The 18,398-nt window shown below is 37.6% G+C and overlaps 2 protein-coding genes across 3 annotated transcripts in view; both read right to left on the bottom strand.

Annotated features, from left to right (window-relative positions):
- The window catches only part of LOC116036413 (C-type mannose receptor 2-like), a 13,019-nt gene extending 1,074 nt beyond the window's left edge, over positions 1-11,945 (bottom strand). Inside the window, exons 1-2 of the mRNA XM_036007718.1 lie at positions 11,577-11,945; positions 10,163-10,505 (exon numbers count right to left, since the gene is read on the bottom strand). Coding sequence (XP_035863611.1) covers positions 10,163-10,505; positions 11,577-11,856 — 623 coding nt within the window. The 5' untranslated portion in view covers positions 11,857-11,945. The remainder of the gene's footprint in view (positions 1-10,162; positions 10,506-11,576) is intronic.
- Positions 11,946-12,419: 474 nt separating this feature from the next.
- On the bottom strand, positions 12,420-17,961 carry LOC118496242 (C-type lectin-like). Of its 2 annotated transcripts, none has more exons than XM_036007173.1 (3): positions 17,875-17,961; positions 16,174-16,214; positions 12,420-12,878 (listed from the first exon to the last, which is right to left on the bottom strand). In XM_036007173.1, coding segments are annotated over exons 1-3 (438 nt in total). In that variant the 5' UTR covers positions 17,877-17,961; the 3' UTR covers positions 12,420-12,483. The 2 variants fall into 2 exon arrangements, 1 of the variants encoding a protein (XP_035863066.1); XR_004898763.1 differs by lacking the exon at positions 12,420-12,878 and adding an exon at positions 14,309-14,473.
- Positions 17,962-18,398: the final 437 nt, after the last annotated feature.

Below are 18,398 nucleotides of genomic sequence, written 5' to 3'. Positions count from 1 at the left end.
GGATACGTTCATAACCCAGTCCCTCAGGATGCAAATCAGAGATTTAACTATTCATCACATTCAGCTGCAAAGTAAAGGGTAACTTTGTTTTTTTTTCAGCCTGGACTATGTTCACACACACGCACACACACACACACACACACACACACACACACACACACACACACACACACACAGACACACACACACACACACAGAGACACACACAGAGACTCACAGACACGCACACACACACACACAGAGACACACATACACACACACACACACACACACACACACAAACACACACACACACACACACACACACACACAGAGACTCACAGACACGCACACACACACACACACACAGACACACATACACATACACACACACACACACACACACACAGAGACACACATACACACACACACACACACACACACACACGCACACACACACAGAGACACACAGAGAAACACACAGACAGACAGACACACACACACACACACACACACATACGCACACACACACAGAGACACACAGGGAAATTATTATTCAATGTGAAATGTAAAAAACAGAAATATAAATGTGAATCACGTTCTACAGACAACTCCTGTTAAAATGTCCAGACATGGGGCGCCTGGCTGAGAGATCATTGCTGAGTTTTAGTCAATTTCATACCATTTGGAGAAAAACATTTTTATGAAATAACGTTGAAAAAAACAACAAAAACTTCAAGAAAAGCTCAGGAAAAACATGACAACAACATCGGTAAGAAGTGACAAAAAAACTTATAAAAAACTTTGTTGAAAAGCGACAGAAGTGTTGAAGAAGACGATCACAACGTAGAACAAAAAAAAGTCAATTTAGAGCCAGAAGAATAAAAAGTTGCACGGTCGACGTGAAGACAACACAAACATTAAAATGTGAAATCAAACAGCCGAGTTTATAACTTACATCTTGTGAATGTCCACAGCTTCCCTCTGCTCTGATGTTTCTCCCTTTCTGTGCCGACGGAGACTGCTCTCAACACCTTATTGATCCTCTTCATACACTCTGGCTGTCATTTGAATATTAAAATATCAACGTGTCAGATCTGTATCATCAGGCCCTGACTGGCTAACCGGGAGCACCGGGAGAATCCCCAGCGGGCCGGGTTGAAATTATATTTGAATATCATAGATGCTGTCCCTAGGCCGCCTGCACTCGCAGCCCACTCTTTGTGTTTACAGTATTTATTTTGTCTTGCAGCCCACTGTTCTCTACATTCATGCAGCCCACTCTCAGAGTGCAGCCTGGTTCATGATGACGTATTTATGTTTTGAGTTCTCTGACGGCAGCACCTTGCTAAAAAAACTAACAAACCGTCCGCGTACACTTCAGTCACTGGTGCTTTTTGGAGGATGTTACCACGAGCAAAAGTAAGCTGTTTTAAACGTGCAGTAGAAAGCGCAAAACGGCGCTGAAAAGGCGACAATGTGTGTCTCAGTATGTGTGTATGTATGTCTTAGTGTGTGTATGTCTTTGTGTGTGTGTGTGTGTGTGTGTGTGTGTGTGTGTGTGTGTGTGTGTGTGTGTTGTACCCATATATGATGGTCAAGACATTACTTCATCATTTCAGATGTTTAAGGCGAGACACTACAGGTGAATAGGCTAAAATTTTAAAATAATAGATATCTCCATGAAACTTCCTCAGTTGATTACTTACACAAGTATATAAAAAAATGTATTACAAGTTTTTGAAATGTGTATGTTTAATTATGCAAATTATGCATTTTCTCATTAAATATGCGCGATTTTGCATATATTTTCGGTAGATAGATCTGAACATATGATAAAGCCAGGTGCAAAATTCTTTTTTCATTTTGTTTACACACAAGATGAAAACATAATTACAGAGGGATTTCAGGATATCTGCTTTCATTACCTAGGAAATCAAAATATACTGTCCATAGCCCTAAAAAATCGATTTTCGCCATGTTCTTTTGCTTAAAATGTCACATAAATCAGGGCAGGAATGATTTATTAACAAATCCCTCTGTAAATATCTTCAGAATACTACTAAGTGTATAATTGGAAAGTTTGGTGTACATAGGTGCTACATAGGCTGAGATGTTTATACTGGAGAATGACAAAAAACTCATTTTGAGAAAACGGCATTTAAAGATTTAAATAGTGGAATTTAATACATTTCTATTGGAAAAATTGCTCAAAAACAGAATAAATGCTCAGGCCCTTAGTGATAATAATATAGAATATTTCAAGCTCATGAAAATTGATTATTTAATAAAATGGCAGGCATATAAGGCCTACAACTGCAGTAACTCAATGAATTAACATTGGCGTATCATGCACAAAGTTGCCGACAAAACCCACGCTGGACAGGTGTATGGACACAGAACAAGACCAACAGTAGCTGTAACAGCTTTTTTAAAGTCCAACTGTCCATTCCAGCACCATATGTATTTTAGCTGTGCTCAGACTCTAGACTATGTTTTACACTGGCAGCTGTGACGGCCTCAGCTTTTCAGGTCCTGAGCATCAGTTTCTCTCATTGAATTGACCGTCACAACTGAGCTCTGAAGCCACAACTTCTCCATAACAGAAAGCATGGCAGAGGTACCTTCATTGAAGGTAGAGATGGCCATACTTGCTGCTGCTCCAGCTTACTTTTCCCACAAAACAGTCCCCTCAGTCAGCTGATGGTGAAGATAACTAACCAGAACCAGTCCCCTCAATCAGCTGATGGTGAAGATAACTAACCAGAACCAGTCCCCTCAGTCAGCTGATGGTGAAGATAACTAACCAGAACCAGTCCCCTCAGTCAGCTGATGGTGAAGATAACTAACCAGAACCAGTCCCCTCAGTCAGCTGATGGTGAAGATAACTAACCAGAACCAGTCCCCTCAATCAGCTGATGGTGAAGATAACTAACCAGGCTCCATTCAGCACTGGTTCATAACACAACATAACAAAACTAATTATGACTCATTCAAAAGACCAATATTTAGAACATTGGAGAAAGCAAACAAAGTAGACTAAATTATTATTTGACAGATTATCTTCACACTGTCAGAGATACAAAGAAGAGTCGGATCCTGACTAAATACAGGCTCAGTGACCACCAGCTGGGTCAGACAGAGATACACTTCCTCCTCCATGGGGAAAAACTATCTTCACTAAGAGAATTACACCTTGGAAAAATAGCCAAAAAAAGTTAACACCAGAAGAGAAGCTGGTAGTTCTCCTAGGAGAGGTGACAGCAGCTCCACTGACAGCTAAACATGGATCTGCCTGCTACAGCCTGAGGGACTCACACCACTTTAGGATCCCAAAATTACAGATCTGTTTAGTAGCCTATTATATAGTAATTCTATTATACAAAACTGTATGAGAGAGAGAGAGAGAGAGAGAGAGAGAGAGAGAGAGAGAGCGTCTGATTACCTCTGCTGTCTGAACACTCCTGTTTTCTGAACGATAGTTTAAACATCAACGTACTATGTGAAGGCATTTCATCATCTGCTGTCTTAGTTTGTCATCCTGTGTGTCTTCTTGCTAATAACAACTGTTTTCGTCTTCTCTGAGGTGATTTTCGGCCGTTTTCGACGCACTTCTTTCAACATTTTGAGCTACCGCGGAAATGTCAGAGCGCGTCACGTGACGATTCTGAACGAATCACATTGTCAGAAATTGGCATCAGCCAATGAGATTGTGCATTTTGAGTTAAATCCCCCCTTTTACTTTCACGATTGGTTGCTGATAAAAAGGAAATGACCATATTTGGATCCGACAGCATTGTAGAGGAGAAAGAGAGCTTTCCAACGGTATATGTGATGACAGGGTGCAGACAGCGATCGCGGAGCAGCGCGATGATTTAGAACGCCAACTTTTGTTGAATTTAGGTGAAATCTACCGACGCAAACAGACAAAGTGTAGTAAAATAAAGACCTAAATGTGTATTTCGGACTTTATTTCACCACAAGTCTGAAAGAAGACATGTTATTGAAGCCAAATAGCCAAAAATCTCAAAATTGACCAGTGAAAAAAAAACGATGTTTTTGCCTGCCGTGTCTCGCCTTAAAGTCGTGTATAAGCTAACAAGGCTATGGTGAGTATAACTGATTTTTTTCATACCTCTTGCACCTTTAGAAAGGGAGGTCCCCACAAATGATGTTTATAAAGGTGGTCCTCATAAAACATATAAACCCGTATTTGTGTGTGTGTGTGTGTGTGTGTGTGTGTGTGTGTGTGTGTGTGTATGTGTGTGTGTGTGTGTTTCACAATTGTTACAATTTTATAAACATGATTAAATGGTTTTAAACCAGTATACTAACTACATTTTGACATAAACCAGTCTGTGATTCACTCAACATCCTCTGATCTTAACTATTAGTCAAAATAATTCACAATTTTTGCATTTTATAACTCAAAAATTAGGATATAATGTCATATAATTTAGGGTTATTGACCATGAATTTAAAAATAAAACGTTGAAAAAGGAGCTCAAAACGTTTTAAAAAGTGGAAAAAGCATAAAAAAGGCCAAAAATGCTGGAAAAAGCACGAAAATTCAAGTTCACTTTTGACCTGGATGGACAACAAGTTCATGGTCGACAACAGGAGGGTTAAAAAATAGCTTTTTGCTCGTCAGTTACCGGTCATACAGTAACTTGTGTGTTTGGATTAATTTGGCCATGCAGTTACCCCTAAACTCTCCTTGATCCTGGCTGTTCTGGGAGGAGGAAATAACCAAAGTAACAACAGGTGAAGTTGTGAATTTAAACTAACGTGTTAAACATTTGAGAATGGAATTACATGTTGGTGTTAAGAAGAAGAAGATGGAAAGTATTGGATTGACAATTGATTTAATTTAATTAGTTAATTAGCTGCTCAGTTAATAATCACCATTTAATAACATTAGCAATACAACACACAAACCCAGTACACACAGACCTAGAACACACACACGCAGTACACACAGATACCCAGTACACACAGACCCAGTACACACAGACCCAGTACACACAGACCCAGTACACAGAGACCCAGTACACACAGACCCAGTGTTGGAGCCATTACACCACTTTGTTTTGTTTATATAGGCTACCATGTTTGTTAGGCCAATTAATATGCAGTTCTATGTTTGACCACTGGGTGGAGCATTGCCTTTGTGGTGTGTGGAAAACGGGGAAAGCAGACAGCTTTGTGTCAGTCGTGTCAGGTTTGCGTGTCTTTGATTTGTTTGATAAGGAAATGAATGGAACTAATCCAGTAATGAAATTAAATGAACTGTAATGCTTGTGGGACGGTGAGCAAGCCGTTAAGGAAAATAAATGGGTCACAGCACAGAAATGCAAACAAATTTTGGACATTGATTATTGGCACACAGAACACGCGTCCAAGCGAGTTCTCCCCTGATCCCACCGTATTGGCCGAATGTAGGATTTGATAAAAGACTCTACATTAAATACACCCAGTACACACAGATACCTAGTACACAAAGACCCAGTACACACAGACCCAGTTTCATGATGTCATAACAGGATTTTGAGTTAGTGAAAAGAGAGGACCACTCTGTGGTTTAACAGTTTATTTAGACTCAGAGAAAACTATTCTTTGGTTACATAAAACTCAATAAAAAATGTTATCATCAAAAACAGATTTTACATAATATAACCATCAGATATTCACCAGAACTTCACACTTTAAGAAGAAGAAAAAATAACTTCAGAAAATGACAAATTGTAATCATTCATATTACAAGATTACATCCTCAGGTCAATATCTGCTGTTAGAAAGTCTCTCCCCCAATGAAATATTAAACGATGAAAATATTACTACTTTTTTTTTTTTAAATATTACAAATTTTTTCCCAAAAAATAATGACATTTTTACCAAAATATTACGACTTCTTTTCTTGGAATATTACGACTTTATTCCCAAAATATTATGACTTTTTTCCCAACATATTACATTTTTCACAAAATATTAATTTTTTTCCCGAAATATTACGACTTATCTTGAAATATTATGACTCTTTTCCCAAAATATTGCGACTTTTCTACTTGAAATATTTCCTGAGATAGAAGTTCCTACATTTCCCAGAATGCCATTCAATAATCCCAGAGGACACACAGTATGTCAACATCACACCACTGCAAACAAAGTGAGTAAATGAATAAAACACATCCCTAACTTAAGTAAAAGTATTAATCCCACACTGTTAAAACTTAAAGTAAAAGATCAATATTACAACTATTTTTTTCCCAAAATATTACGACTTTTTTTCTTGAAATATTACGACATTTACGAAAACATTATTATGACTTTTTTACTTGAAATATTACAACTTTTTCCCTGAAATATTCTGACTTTTTATAGTTGAAATATTACTACTTTTTTCCCGAAATATTACTACTTTTTTACTTGAAATATTACGACTTTTTTCACAAAAAATAATGACATTTTTACCAAAATATTACGACTTCTTTTCTTGGAATATTACGACTTTATTCCCAAAATATTACGACATTTTTCCCAAAATATTATGACTTTTTTCCCAACATATTACATTTTTCACAAAATATACATTTTTTTCCCGAAACATTACGACTTATCTTGAAATATTATGACTCTTTTACCAAAATATTGCGACTTTTCTACTTGAAATATTTCCTGAGATATAAGTTCCTACATTTCCCAGAATGCCATTCAATAATCCCAGAGGACACACAGTATGTCAACATCACACCACTGCAAACAAAGTAACTGAATAAAACACATCCTTAACTTCAGTGAAAGTATTAATCCCACACTGTTAAAATGTAAAGTAAAACATCTATATTACAACTTTCTTCCTGAAATATTGACTTTTTTTCCCAAAATTTTACAACATTTTCCCCAAAATTTTACGACTTTTTTATTTCATTTTTCATTTGAAACTTTTTTACTTGAAATATAAATTTTTAACTGAAATATAATATATATTGCGACTTCTTTCCCAAAATATTACGTTTTTTCTTAAAATATTCCCCAAAATATTACAACTTTTTTTCTTAAAATATTACAACTTTTTTTCCCCAAAATATTAAAACTATTTTTCTTGAAATATTACAACTTTTTCCCAAAATATTACGACTTTTTTTACTTGAAATATTTACTTTGAGATATAGGTTCCTACATTTCCCAGAATGCCATTCAATAATCCAGAGGACACACAGTATGTCAACATCACACCACTGCAAACAAAGTGAGTAAATGAATAAAACACATCCCTAACTTAAGTAAAAGTATTAATCCCACACTGTTAAAACTTAAAGTAAAAGATCAATATTACAACTATTTTTTTCCCAAAATATTACGACTTTTTTTCTTGAAATATTACGACATTTACGAAAACATTATTATGACTTTTTTACTTGAAATATTACAACTTTTTCCCTGAAATATTCTGACTTTTTATAGTTGAAATATTACTACTTTTTTCCCGAAATATTACTACTTTTTTACTTGAAATATTACGACTTTTTTCACAAAAAATAATGACATTTTTACCAAAATATTACGACTTCTTTTCTTGGAATATTACGACTTTATTCCCAAAATATTACGACATTTTTCCCAAAATATTATGACTTTTTTCCCAACATATTACATTTTTCACAAAATATACATTTTTTTCCCGAAACATTACGACTTATCTTGAAATATTATGACTCTTTTACCAAAATATTGCGACTTTTCTACTTGAAATATTTCCTGAGATATAAGTTCCTACATTTCCCAGAATGCCATTCAATAATCCCAGAGGACACACAGTATGTCAACATCACACCACTGCAAACAAAGTAACTGAATAAAACACATCCTTAACTTCAGTGAAAGTATTAATCCCACACTGTTAAAATGTAAAGTAAAACATCTATATTACAACTTTCTTCCTGAAATATTGACTTTTTTTCCCAAAATTTTACAACATTTTCCCCAAAATTTTACGACTTTTTTATTTCATTTTTCATTTGAAACTTTTTTACTTGAAATATAAATTTTTAACTGAAATATAATATATATTGCGACTTCTTTCCCAAAATATTACGTTTTTTCTTAAAATATTCCCCAAAATATTACAACTTTTTTTCTTAAAATATTACAACTTTTTTTCCCCAAAATATTAAAACTATTTTTCTTGAAATATTACAACTTTTTCCCAAAATATTACGACTTTTTTTACTTGAAATATTTACTTTGAGATATAAATTCCTACATTTCCCAGAATGCCATTCAATAATCCCAGAGGACACACAGTATGTCAACATCACACCACTGCAAACAAAGTGAGTAAATGAATAAAACACATCCCTAACTTAAGTAAAAGTATTAATCCCACACTGTTAAAACTTAAAGTAAAAGATCAATATTACAACTATTTTTTTCCCAAAATATTACGACTTTTTTTCTTGAAATATTACGACATTTACGAAAACATTATTATGACTTTTTTACTTGAAATATTACAACTTTTTCCCTGAAATATTCTGACTTTTTATAGTTGAAATATTACTACTTTTTTCCCGAAATATTACTACTTTTTTACTTGAAATATTACGACTTTTTTCCCAAAATATTATGACTTTTTCACTTGAAATATTTACTTTGAGATATAGGTTCCTACATTTCCCAGAATGCCATTCAATAATCCAGAGGACACACAGTATGTCAACATCACACCACTGCAAACAAAGTGAGTAAATGAATAAAACACATCCTTAACTTATGTAAAAGTATTAATCCCACACTGTTAAAATGTAAAGTTAAACATCTATATTACAACTTTCTTCTTCAAATATTACGAATTCTTGCGCAAAATTTTATGACATTTTCCCCAAAATTTTACGACTTTTTCCAAATATTACGACTTTTTCATTTCATTTTTCATTTGATTCTTTTTTACTTGAAATATATTTTTTTTAGTGAAATATAATATATATTACGACTTCTTTCCCAAAATATTACAACTTTATTCCCAAAATATTACAACTTTTTTCCCAAAATATTAAAACTTTTTTCCCAAAATATTATAACTTTTTTTCTTAAGATATGACTTTTTTTTCCAAAAATGTTAAAACTTTTTTCTTGAAATATGACAACTTTTATTCTTGAAATATTATGACTTTTTTATCAAAATATTATGACTTTTTTTACTTGAAATATTTCCTGAAATGTGAGTTCCTACATTTCCCAGAATGCCATTCAATAATCCCAGAGGGCACACAGTATGTCAACTTCACACAAATGCAAACAAAGTGAATAAATGAATAATACACATCCTTAAATTAAAGTGCGCATATTATGCTCATTTTCAGGTTCATAACTGTATTTTGATGTTGTACCAGAATAGGTTTCCATGGTTTAATTTTCAAAAAACACCATATTTTTGTTGTACTGCACATTGCTGCAGCTCCTCTTTTCACCCTGTGTGTCGAGCTCTACGTTTTAACTATAGAGTGAGACCTCTCACTTTTATCCCATCTTTGGTGAGAGTGGCACATGCTCAGTAACTAGTTAAGGCCTACTAGCATGAAGCTAGCTGCTACAACACACACAAGTTCACCCTAATCTATAAAAGAAATTGTATAAAACAACTTACATGTCCCTTGTCTGCAGGTATTCCACTCAAAGTTGGAAGTGTGCCCTCGTTTAGAAGAAGTCTCCTGGCTAATCCTGCCTTGTACTGACTGAAGTTGGAGAAACAGCTAGCTGATGTGGTATTAGCTAAAGTGGTTAGCACACACCGAATGTTTCGGCCAATGATGTAGAAAGCCGTTCAGATTTTGACCAGCTCACCCGGAGACTGAAGGCAGGACACATTCAGAAACCGTATCTCACTCTAAACAGCATGGATGGTTTTTTCCAAGTTTGTATGCGTGTGGAAGCAGCAGAGACAGAAAATAGAATAAGTGATTTTTTCATAATATGGGCACTTTAAGTAAAACTATTAATCCCACACTATTAAATTGTAAAGTAAAAGATCCATATTACAACTTTCTTCCTAAAATATTATGATTTCCTTCTTCTTCCTTCTTATTTACTTTGAGAAATAAGTAAAGTACCTCATCTCAACAGCATTATTACTAAAGTACAGTACTTGAGTAAATGTACTTAGTTACATTCTGCTGGTTTTTACTTGGAACAGATGAAATTAAACTTGTAGTTGTCGTCGATCATTTTGACCCACTGGTGGGTTCCATTTCTGTCCATGGCTCCAGACACGTTGCAGTCGTCCCCAGACTGGCCGGGGCCCCAGTTGGTGAAGCGGACCGTCTCGTCAGTGACCCAGAACCAGAAGTCCAGAGTGCAGGTGTAGCGCAGTCCCAGCCACACGTAGGGAGTGGAGGCCATCTTGGCTCTCTCCTGGACCCAGAGCTGCTCGTCCTGGTTAGCGATGGAGACAAGGTCACGATAGTGATCTCTGCAGTAGTATAACGCGTCCACCCAGGTCATGTTCTCCTTGATCAGGATCACTGAATCTGTCAGGGGAGAAGGGGAGTCAATCAGGGGCGGAGTCAATCAGGGGCGGAGTCAATCAGGGGCGGAGCCAATCATGGGCAGTGACCCAAATGCTCCGTCCGTGGAGACAAACACAGGACAGTTTAAATAACAGCTGTAACATTAGATTATATATTTTGTGATGAAGCAATATTACACGAGAGGGTTTGATTTAACGTCATTATTGGCACGACAGTGATGCAGCTAGTATGTTTAGAGAAACTTTTACAACTTTATATATCCACCTTCCCAACAAGTTATCATGTGGAACTAAATGGATTCCTTAGATCATCTATGTTTTAATGATTCTTCTATCTTCTTCATCTTCTTTCTATCTTTAAAATGGAGCTCGCTACAGCCTTTTAAAAGACAGTAAAGTCGGTCTAAAAGATGCAGTTGAAAGTAAAATCTCAGCAGAAAACTGCACTTTAAAATGTATCTGTCGTTCTATTTTTAGTGCTGCCTTTTATATTCAATTCAACATCCAATTTGTTCAACAAAAGAAAGTTGGAAATGATTTCCTTTCATTTGTTTTAAATCTAACAAGCAGTTTGTTGTATTTTAGCAGAACTGAGAAAACTTTATCTGTTTATTTATTGTGAGTTATATCATCATCAAGATATTCAACAACGATGAACCTCAGATATATGACCGTTACACCGAACTGCCTTGCACTATATTTATATTTATGTTTATACTTAAATCTTAAATCTTGGACTATACTGATATACTTCAATTGCTACTGTATATTTTTTGTAAATTTGTAAATTCTAGTGCAGTGTTATACCGTACACTTAACAGTACTTTCTTATATTTCTAACTGTCATTTCTGTTTTTTATTCTTTAAGTGGTTAAGTTAGTGTTGTACTTGAGAGCAAAGATTAGCTGGAGTCAAATTCCTTGTTTGTCTACGCAAACCTGGCCAATAAAGTTGATTCTGATTCTGACTCATACCATGCGGCCATAATTCTTATAATAAACTAATAAATAAAGTAAATCATTAAACAGATGTAGATGTACAGTACCGTTAGATAGACTTCTGATAAACTCACCGTTGTAGCAGAAGAAGGGTTTGGTTTTATTACAGTCATCAGAGCTCCATTTTCCATCTGACGTAGTCATAGCACATGTCTTCTTAGGGTCTTTATCCCAGGATCTGAAAGAGAAACTGCTCCCATCTGACCAACTCCAGTCAGAGTCTCTGAACAGGCCGATCCAGAAAGCTTCTGCATCTTTCCGGCGCTGTGTCTTGAAGTCTTCTAGCTGTTTGACTCCACTGATCAGGTCAGTGTAAAGTGTTTTGCATATCCTCTGAGCCTCTGGCCAGGTCATCTTAAGGTAACTGACATAAAATGTTTTGCCGGATTTCTTGTGTTCTGTGGAACATACAGACAAACTTTTTGTTTTTATTTAGTCTCATAAAATCGTACATTATTCTTATTTCAAAACAATAATGTGATATCAATTCAGAGTCTGTTCTCCCCTGAATAACTCCCCCATAAGTTGGTTTGTTCCAGCATCATTCTGACCTATATTCATGTTTCTAGTGGCGGCGCCCTCTAGTGGCCGTAGCAGTTCTGACGGGAGCAAAGCCTGGTGTGTCCCGTTTGAAAAGAAAAGGAAACAGAGAGTTTTTTTTAACTTTAGGGAACAAACGGAGCTACGTCACATTCTGGGTCACTTGGTCACCTTCAGGAAGTGATGTCACGTCTTCACAACCCAAACCTCCATCTTTTTATCAACCAAACTGGGACCATTTCACAAAGTTAACCACGTGTTTAAAATTGTGACCGTTACCTTCTCTGGTTTAGATATGAGGACGGAGAACTCTGCTGTGGGTCAGATTAGAGGGGGGGGGAACAAAAGACAGAACTACTACGGCCACTAGAGGGCGCCACCACTACAAACATAAATATAGGTCAGAATGATGCTGGAACAAACCACTTCTGGGGGAGTTTTTCAGGGGAGAACAGACTCTATGCACCACATATTCTCACCGTCATAGCAGATAAATTTATGCCTTCCATTACAAGAGGCATCCTCCCATGTGTCATCCTTCATCCACACACAGTTCTCCTGATTGTTTAAATTATTCGGCTCTCCTGCAAACCATTTACTCTCGTTGAACTCCACCCCTGGCAGAGACCAGCGCCAGTCTCGCTGCAGCCCAATCCAGGCTCCGCCTTGATACTGTGCAGTTGTGGATCCAAGGAGTCTCTTCATGTCTGCCTTGTTAGCCACTGTGGCCAGGTCAGTGTGGTTCTTTCTGCAATACTCCTGGGCTGCTTTCCAGGTCTTCTTGTCTCCAATGAAGTGGTAGTCACACAGCTGACACCCATTGGAGGAACACTGACCTGATAACAGAGAAGAAACTGCAGCGATGGAGCTGAGAGCTAGACAAGCATCTGTTCATTAAAAGGTAACTTTGTTCTGTTTTTAGTGCTGCTTTTTTTATATTAATTTCAACATCCAGTTTGTTCAACAAAAGAACGTTGGAAATGGTGTGGCCGTAATCTTATAATAAACTAATAAATGAAGTAAATCATTAAACAGATGTAGATGTACAGTACCGTTAGATAGACCTTCTGATAAACTTACCGTTGTAGCAGAAGAAGGGTTTTCTTTTCTCACAGTCATCAGAGCTCCATTTTCCATCTGACGTAGTCATAGCACATGTCTTCTTAGGTTCATGTTCATCCCAGAGTCTGAAAGAGAAACTGCTCCCATCTGACCAACCCCAGTCAGAGTCTCTGAACAGGCCGATCCAGAAAGCTTCTGCTTCATTCCGGCGCTGTGTCTTGAAGTCTTCTAGCTGTTTGACTCCACTGATCAGGTCAGTGTACTTTTCTTTGCAGAAGTTCTGAGCATCTTTCCAGGTCATCACAGAGGAACTGAAAGGAAATGTCTTCTGTTTGTCTGGAACACACAGACAAACTTTTTTGTTTTTCTTTAGTCTCATAAAATCCTACATTATTCTTATTTTAAAACAATAATGTGATATCAATTCTGTCTCAATCTGTTCTCCCCCTAAAAAACTCCCCCATAAGTGGTTTGTTCCAGCATCATTCTGACCTATATTCATGTTTCTAGTGGCGGCGCCCTCTAGTGGCCGTAGTAGTTCTGACGGGAGCAAAGCAGGAAGTAAGGTGAGGAAGTAGAAGAGCGCCAAATGTCCTGGTAAGGAGGCAGGTTGGGGGAGGGCAGGGTCAAACAAACACAGGACTTTCACCCAGGAGACCGGGGTTCATGTCCCATTTGAAAAGAAAATGGAGAGTTATTTTAACTTTAGGGAACAAACTGAGCTACGTCACATTCTGCGTCACGTGGTCACCTTCAGGAAGAGCGCCATGTCTTAAAGCCAAGGGCTTAGTGGATAAGGGTGGAACTGCACCCCATGGCCTAGAAAGACTTTTCACATAGACTGCATGGTGAAAGAAACTTCTAAAATTGACAAAAGTCAGAACTACTACGGCCACTAGAGGGAGCCGCCACTACAAACATAAATATAGGTCAGAATGATGCTGGAACAAATGACTTCTGGGGGAGTTTTTTTAGGGGAGAACAGACTCTATGCGCCACATAGTCTCACCATCATAGCAAATACATTTATGCTTTTCAGTACAAGAGGTGTCATCCCATGTGTCATCCTTCATCCACACACAGCTCTCCTGATTGCCTTCATTATTCGGCTGTCCTGGAGACCATTCACTCTCGTTGAACTCCAGCCCTGACTGAGACCAGCGCCACGCAGTTGTGTTGTCTTGCAACCCAATCCAGGCTCCACCTTGAAACTTTGATTGGTGTTGGAGTCTCTGCATGTCTGTCTGGTTAGCCACTGTGGCCAGGTCAGTGTGGTTCTTTCTGCAATAATCCTGGGCTTCTTTCCAGGTCTTCTCATATCTAATGAAGTGGTAGTCGTACAGCTGACCCCCAATGGAGGAACACTGACCTGATAACAGAGAAGAAACTGCAGCGATGGAGCTGAGAGCTAGACAAGCATCTGTTCATTAAAAGGTAACTTTGTTCTGTTTTAAAACCTGGACTCTATTTTCCCATGTTATTGTGTCTAAGTGACTGATGTTAAAGAGTAAAATCCTTTTAGTTTAACATGAAACAGCCCCAAAATCACCATCACCAAACCCCACCAGACTTAATTTGTTAACATTATACCATAGGCACTAATGCTAATACATGCTAACTAAAAAATGTTTATGCCAAAATGTGGTCCAGTAACAGAAACAAAATAAAAAAGATAAAAACATCCGCCAAATTGCATTCGGTAAACCCACCAGACTCCAAGTAATTTAAGCATTATTATTCTAAGTGTCTGACAACATCATGGAAAGGATCCCTACAGAGATAGACCTTTTAGTTAAAGAGTAAGATCCTTTTACACATGAAACAGTCCCGAAATCACCATCACCAAACTATACCAGACTCCATGTAAATAATCAGTACTTGTTGCATCGTAAAACACACTTCATTCAAACTCAACAGAAGAAAAAAAAAAAATTATATATATATATTAAAAGCCGTCTTGGTTCATCTTTCCACTGTTCCAACAATCACCACTCTGGTTTGGTTGAAATTAACCCTTAATTCACCCATTTACATGTGGAAATATGCTGGCTCTATACACGCTAAAAGTCCTGATTATTTACATGGAGTCTGGTGGAAATATGCTGGCTCTATACACGCTAAAAGTCCTGATTATTTACATGGAGTCTGGTGGAGATATGCTGGCTCTATACACGCTAAAAGTCCTGATTATTTACATGGAGTCTGGTGGAGTTTGGTGATGGTGATTTCGGGGCTGTTCCATGTTAAACTAAAAGGATCTTACTCTTTAACTAAAAGGTCTATCTCTGTAAGGATCCATCCCATAATGTTGTCAGACACTTACGGCGCTTTTACATTACATGGTACCTGCTCGACTCGCCTCGACCCACCTATTTTGGTTTTCTATTACGAAAAAAAGTACCTGGTACTTTTTTTTAGTACCACCTCAGTTGAGATTCCAAGCGAGCTGAGCCGATACCAGAAGTTGACGTGAAAGCGACTCCAGCTGTGTATATTTTTGCTGCCTCCAGCTTCTTTAGAAACTAAATGTGTCTCCTGGCAACAACACAGCTTCCACGTTCTGTGTGTGTACGTTAGGTCACGGCAGTTTACTGCGGCGCTGCTTGTTTACAGTTCTGCGGAGGCTCCAGCAGAGCTTTCACCGTAGCCTAACTACACACACACATGCTGGCTCCACGCACACACCAGCGCACAAGTATAAACATCAGGCCACTTATACAGGCTACGGAGAAGCTCTGGTGGAGCCTCCACAGAACTGTAGAACAAACTCAACTGGCCTGATGTTTATACTTGTGTGCTGGTGTGTGCGTCGATACGGCATAACGACCAGCCACGCTGAGGCGGGACTAAAGTCTGCAACGGAAAACGGACGCACAGTTTGTCGAGTCGAGTCGAGCAGGTAGGCTACCAAAAACAGCATTAGAATAATAATCTGAGTCTGACAGCCACTTACACACAGGAAAATCCAGTTTAAAAAAAACAAAGATTACCGTTTAAATCAAACCATATTCTTAACTGAAATGTGAGTTGGAGTTGATGAGGAGTGAGCTGTCCAGATGATCCACTTACCCATCACAATCAACACCAACAGACTCCACTGCATCTTCACCCTGTTAGATGATAATAAACAGTTATTTTTGGTATGAAATCAGGATTATTTTACACCATTACTCACTGACTTTTGGAAAAGATGTTGCTTTTACTGAAGTTACAACACACACACACACACACACACACACACACACACACACACACACACACACACACACACACACACACGTCAACAGTGTAACACCTTGAACTGTGACATTTGCAATCATATACGTTTCCTGTTGGACTTTGTGAATTTGTCTTAAAATAATGTTAGAGTAAATAATATGAAAATTATATTCAAATGTTGGCGGAGTGAGAAACAGACAGAAGAACAGCCTGTCTTTATGTTTAGGGATACAGTTTATAACCCAGTCCCTCAGGATGCAAATCAAAGATTTAACTATTCATCACATTCAGCTGCATCTTCAAAGGGGAGAGAGGGAGAGATGGAGAGAGAGAGAGAGAGGGAAAGAGGGAGAGAGAGGGAGAGAGGGAGAGAGAGGGAGAGAGAGAGAGAGGGAGAGGGAGAGAGAGAGAGAGAGAGAGAGAGGGAAAGAGGGAGAGAAAGGGAGAGAGGGAGAGAGAGGGAGAGAGAGAGAGGGGGAGAGAGAGGGAGAGAGAGAGATGGAGAGGGAGAGAGAGAGAGGTAGAGAGGGAGAGAGAGAGATGGAGAGGGAGAGAGAGAGAGGTAGAGAGGGTGAGATGGAGAGGGAGAGAGAGAGAGGTAGAGAGGGAGAGAGAGAGAGAGAGAGAGAGGGAGAGTGTACAAGGAAGCAGCTTTAGTTTCCTGTTTATATCAAATATCAGTATTATAAACGAGACACACCTTGAAATACGTGTTACTAATTAATAAACCTCATAGACTAAGTCTAAGTTAGTGATGATATCAACAATCTTTGAAAATTGGTGTCTGACAACATTATGAAAGGATCTCTACAGAGATAGACCTTTTAGTTAAAGAGTAAGATCCTTTTAGTTTAACATGAAACAGCCCCAAAATCACCATCACCAAACTACACCAGACTCCATGTAAATAATCAGGACTTTTAGCGTGTATAGAGCCAGCATATCTCCACATGTAAATGGGTGAATTAAGAGTTTATTTCAACCAAACCAGAGTGGTGATTGTTGGAACAGTAGAAAGATGAACCAAGACGGCTTTTGGTAGTTTTATTTAGTTTCTGTCCACTTTGAATGAAGTCTGTTTTAAGATGATAAAAGTACTGATTATTTACATGGAGTCTGGTGGGTTTAACATGAAACAGCCCCAAAATCACCATAACTAAACCCACCTGCGACCCTTTGCTGCATGTCATTCCCCCCCCTCTCTCCCCTTTCAAGTCTAAGCTGTCCTGTCAAATAAAGGCCTAAAAATGCCTCAAAAAAGTTATCAAAAAAAATAAAATGTACAGACATACAACTGTTAATACTCAGATATTTGTAGCGTATAGTTTTTTAGATGCGGACCTTTGAGTGATACGTTTGAGGACCCCGGATGTATCAGAGAAGATAACTTAAATATTGAGAAATGAACAAAAAGAGTTTGAAGGAAAACTGGAAACCTTATCATTATATAAATCAGATTTTACATGCAGTATTACGTTGAATACAATCCCTCTTCTGCAAATCCACACAAACATTAAAATGTGAAATCAAACAGCCGAGTTTATAACTTACATCTTGTGAATGTCCACAGCTTCCCTCTGCTCTGATGTTTCTCCCTTTCTGTGCCGACGGAGACTGCTCTCAACACCTTATTGATCCTGTTAATAATTAAACTCTGGCTGTCATTTTGTGGTCGTCATTTGAATATTAAAATATCAACGTGTCACATCTGTGTCATTGCCTGGAAACTTCTGTTTGAGGTGATGCTATATATATATTTTAGTCAAGATAAGATTAAAAAACATACACATCCATTAAAAGTTCTGTTGTTGCCGCTGACAGACTCAGATTATTATTCTAAGTGTCTGACAACATTATGAAAGGATCCCTACAGAGATAGACCTTTTAGTTAAAGAGTAAGATCCTTTTTTAAACATAAAAACTAGGGCTGTCAATAGATTAAAAAAATTAATCTAATTAATTACATACTCTGTGATTAATTAATCGAAATTAATCGCATACATAATTAGCGGTGCCTGAACCGATACTTTTTAAGAAAGTAAAAAAAGAAAAGAAAAAAGAAAGGGTACTAAACA

This window comes from Sander lucioperca, chromosome 11, assembly GCF_008315115.2.
Source record: "Sander lucioperca isolate FBNREF2018 chromosome 11, SLUC_FBN_1.2, whole genome shotgun sequence".
NCBI lineage: Eukaryota > Metazoa > Chordata > Actinopteri > Perciformes > Percidae > Sander > Sander lucioperca.
This window is presented reverse-complemented; position numbering and strand designations above follow the sequence as displayed.

Coding starts and splice junctions, on each gene's coding strand:
- LOC118496242 (XM_036007173.1), bottom strand. Junction 12,879..16,173: donor GTTGGTGTTGATTGTGATGG/GTAAGTGGATCA, acceptor CTCTGTTATCAG/GTCAGTGTTCCTCCAATGGG.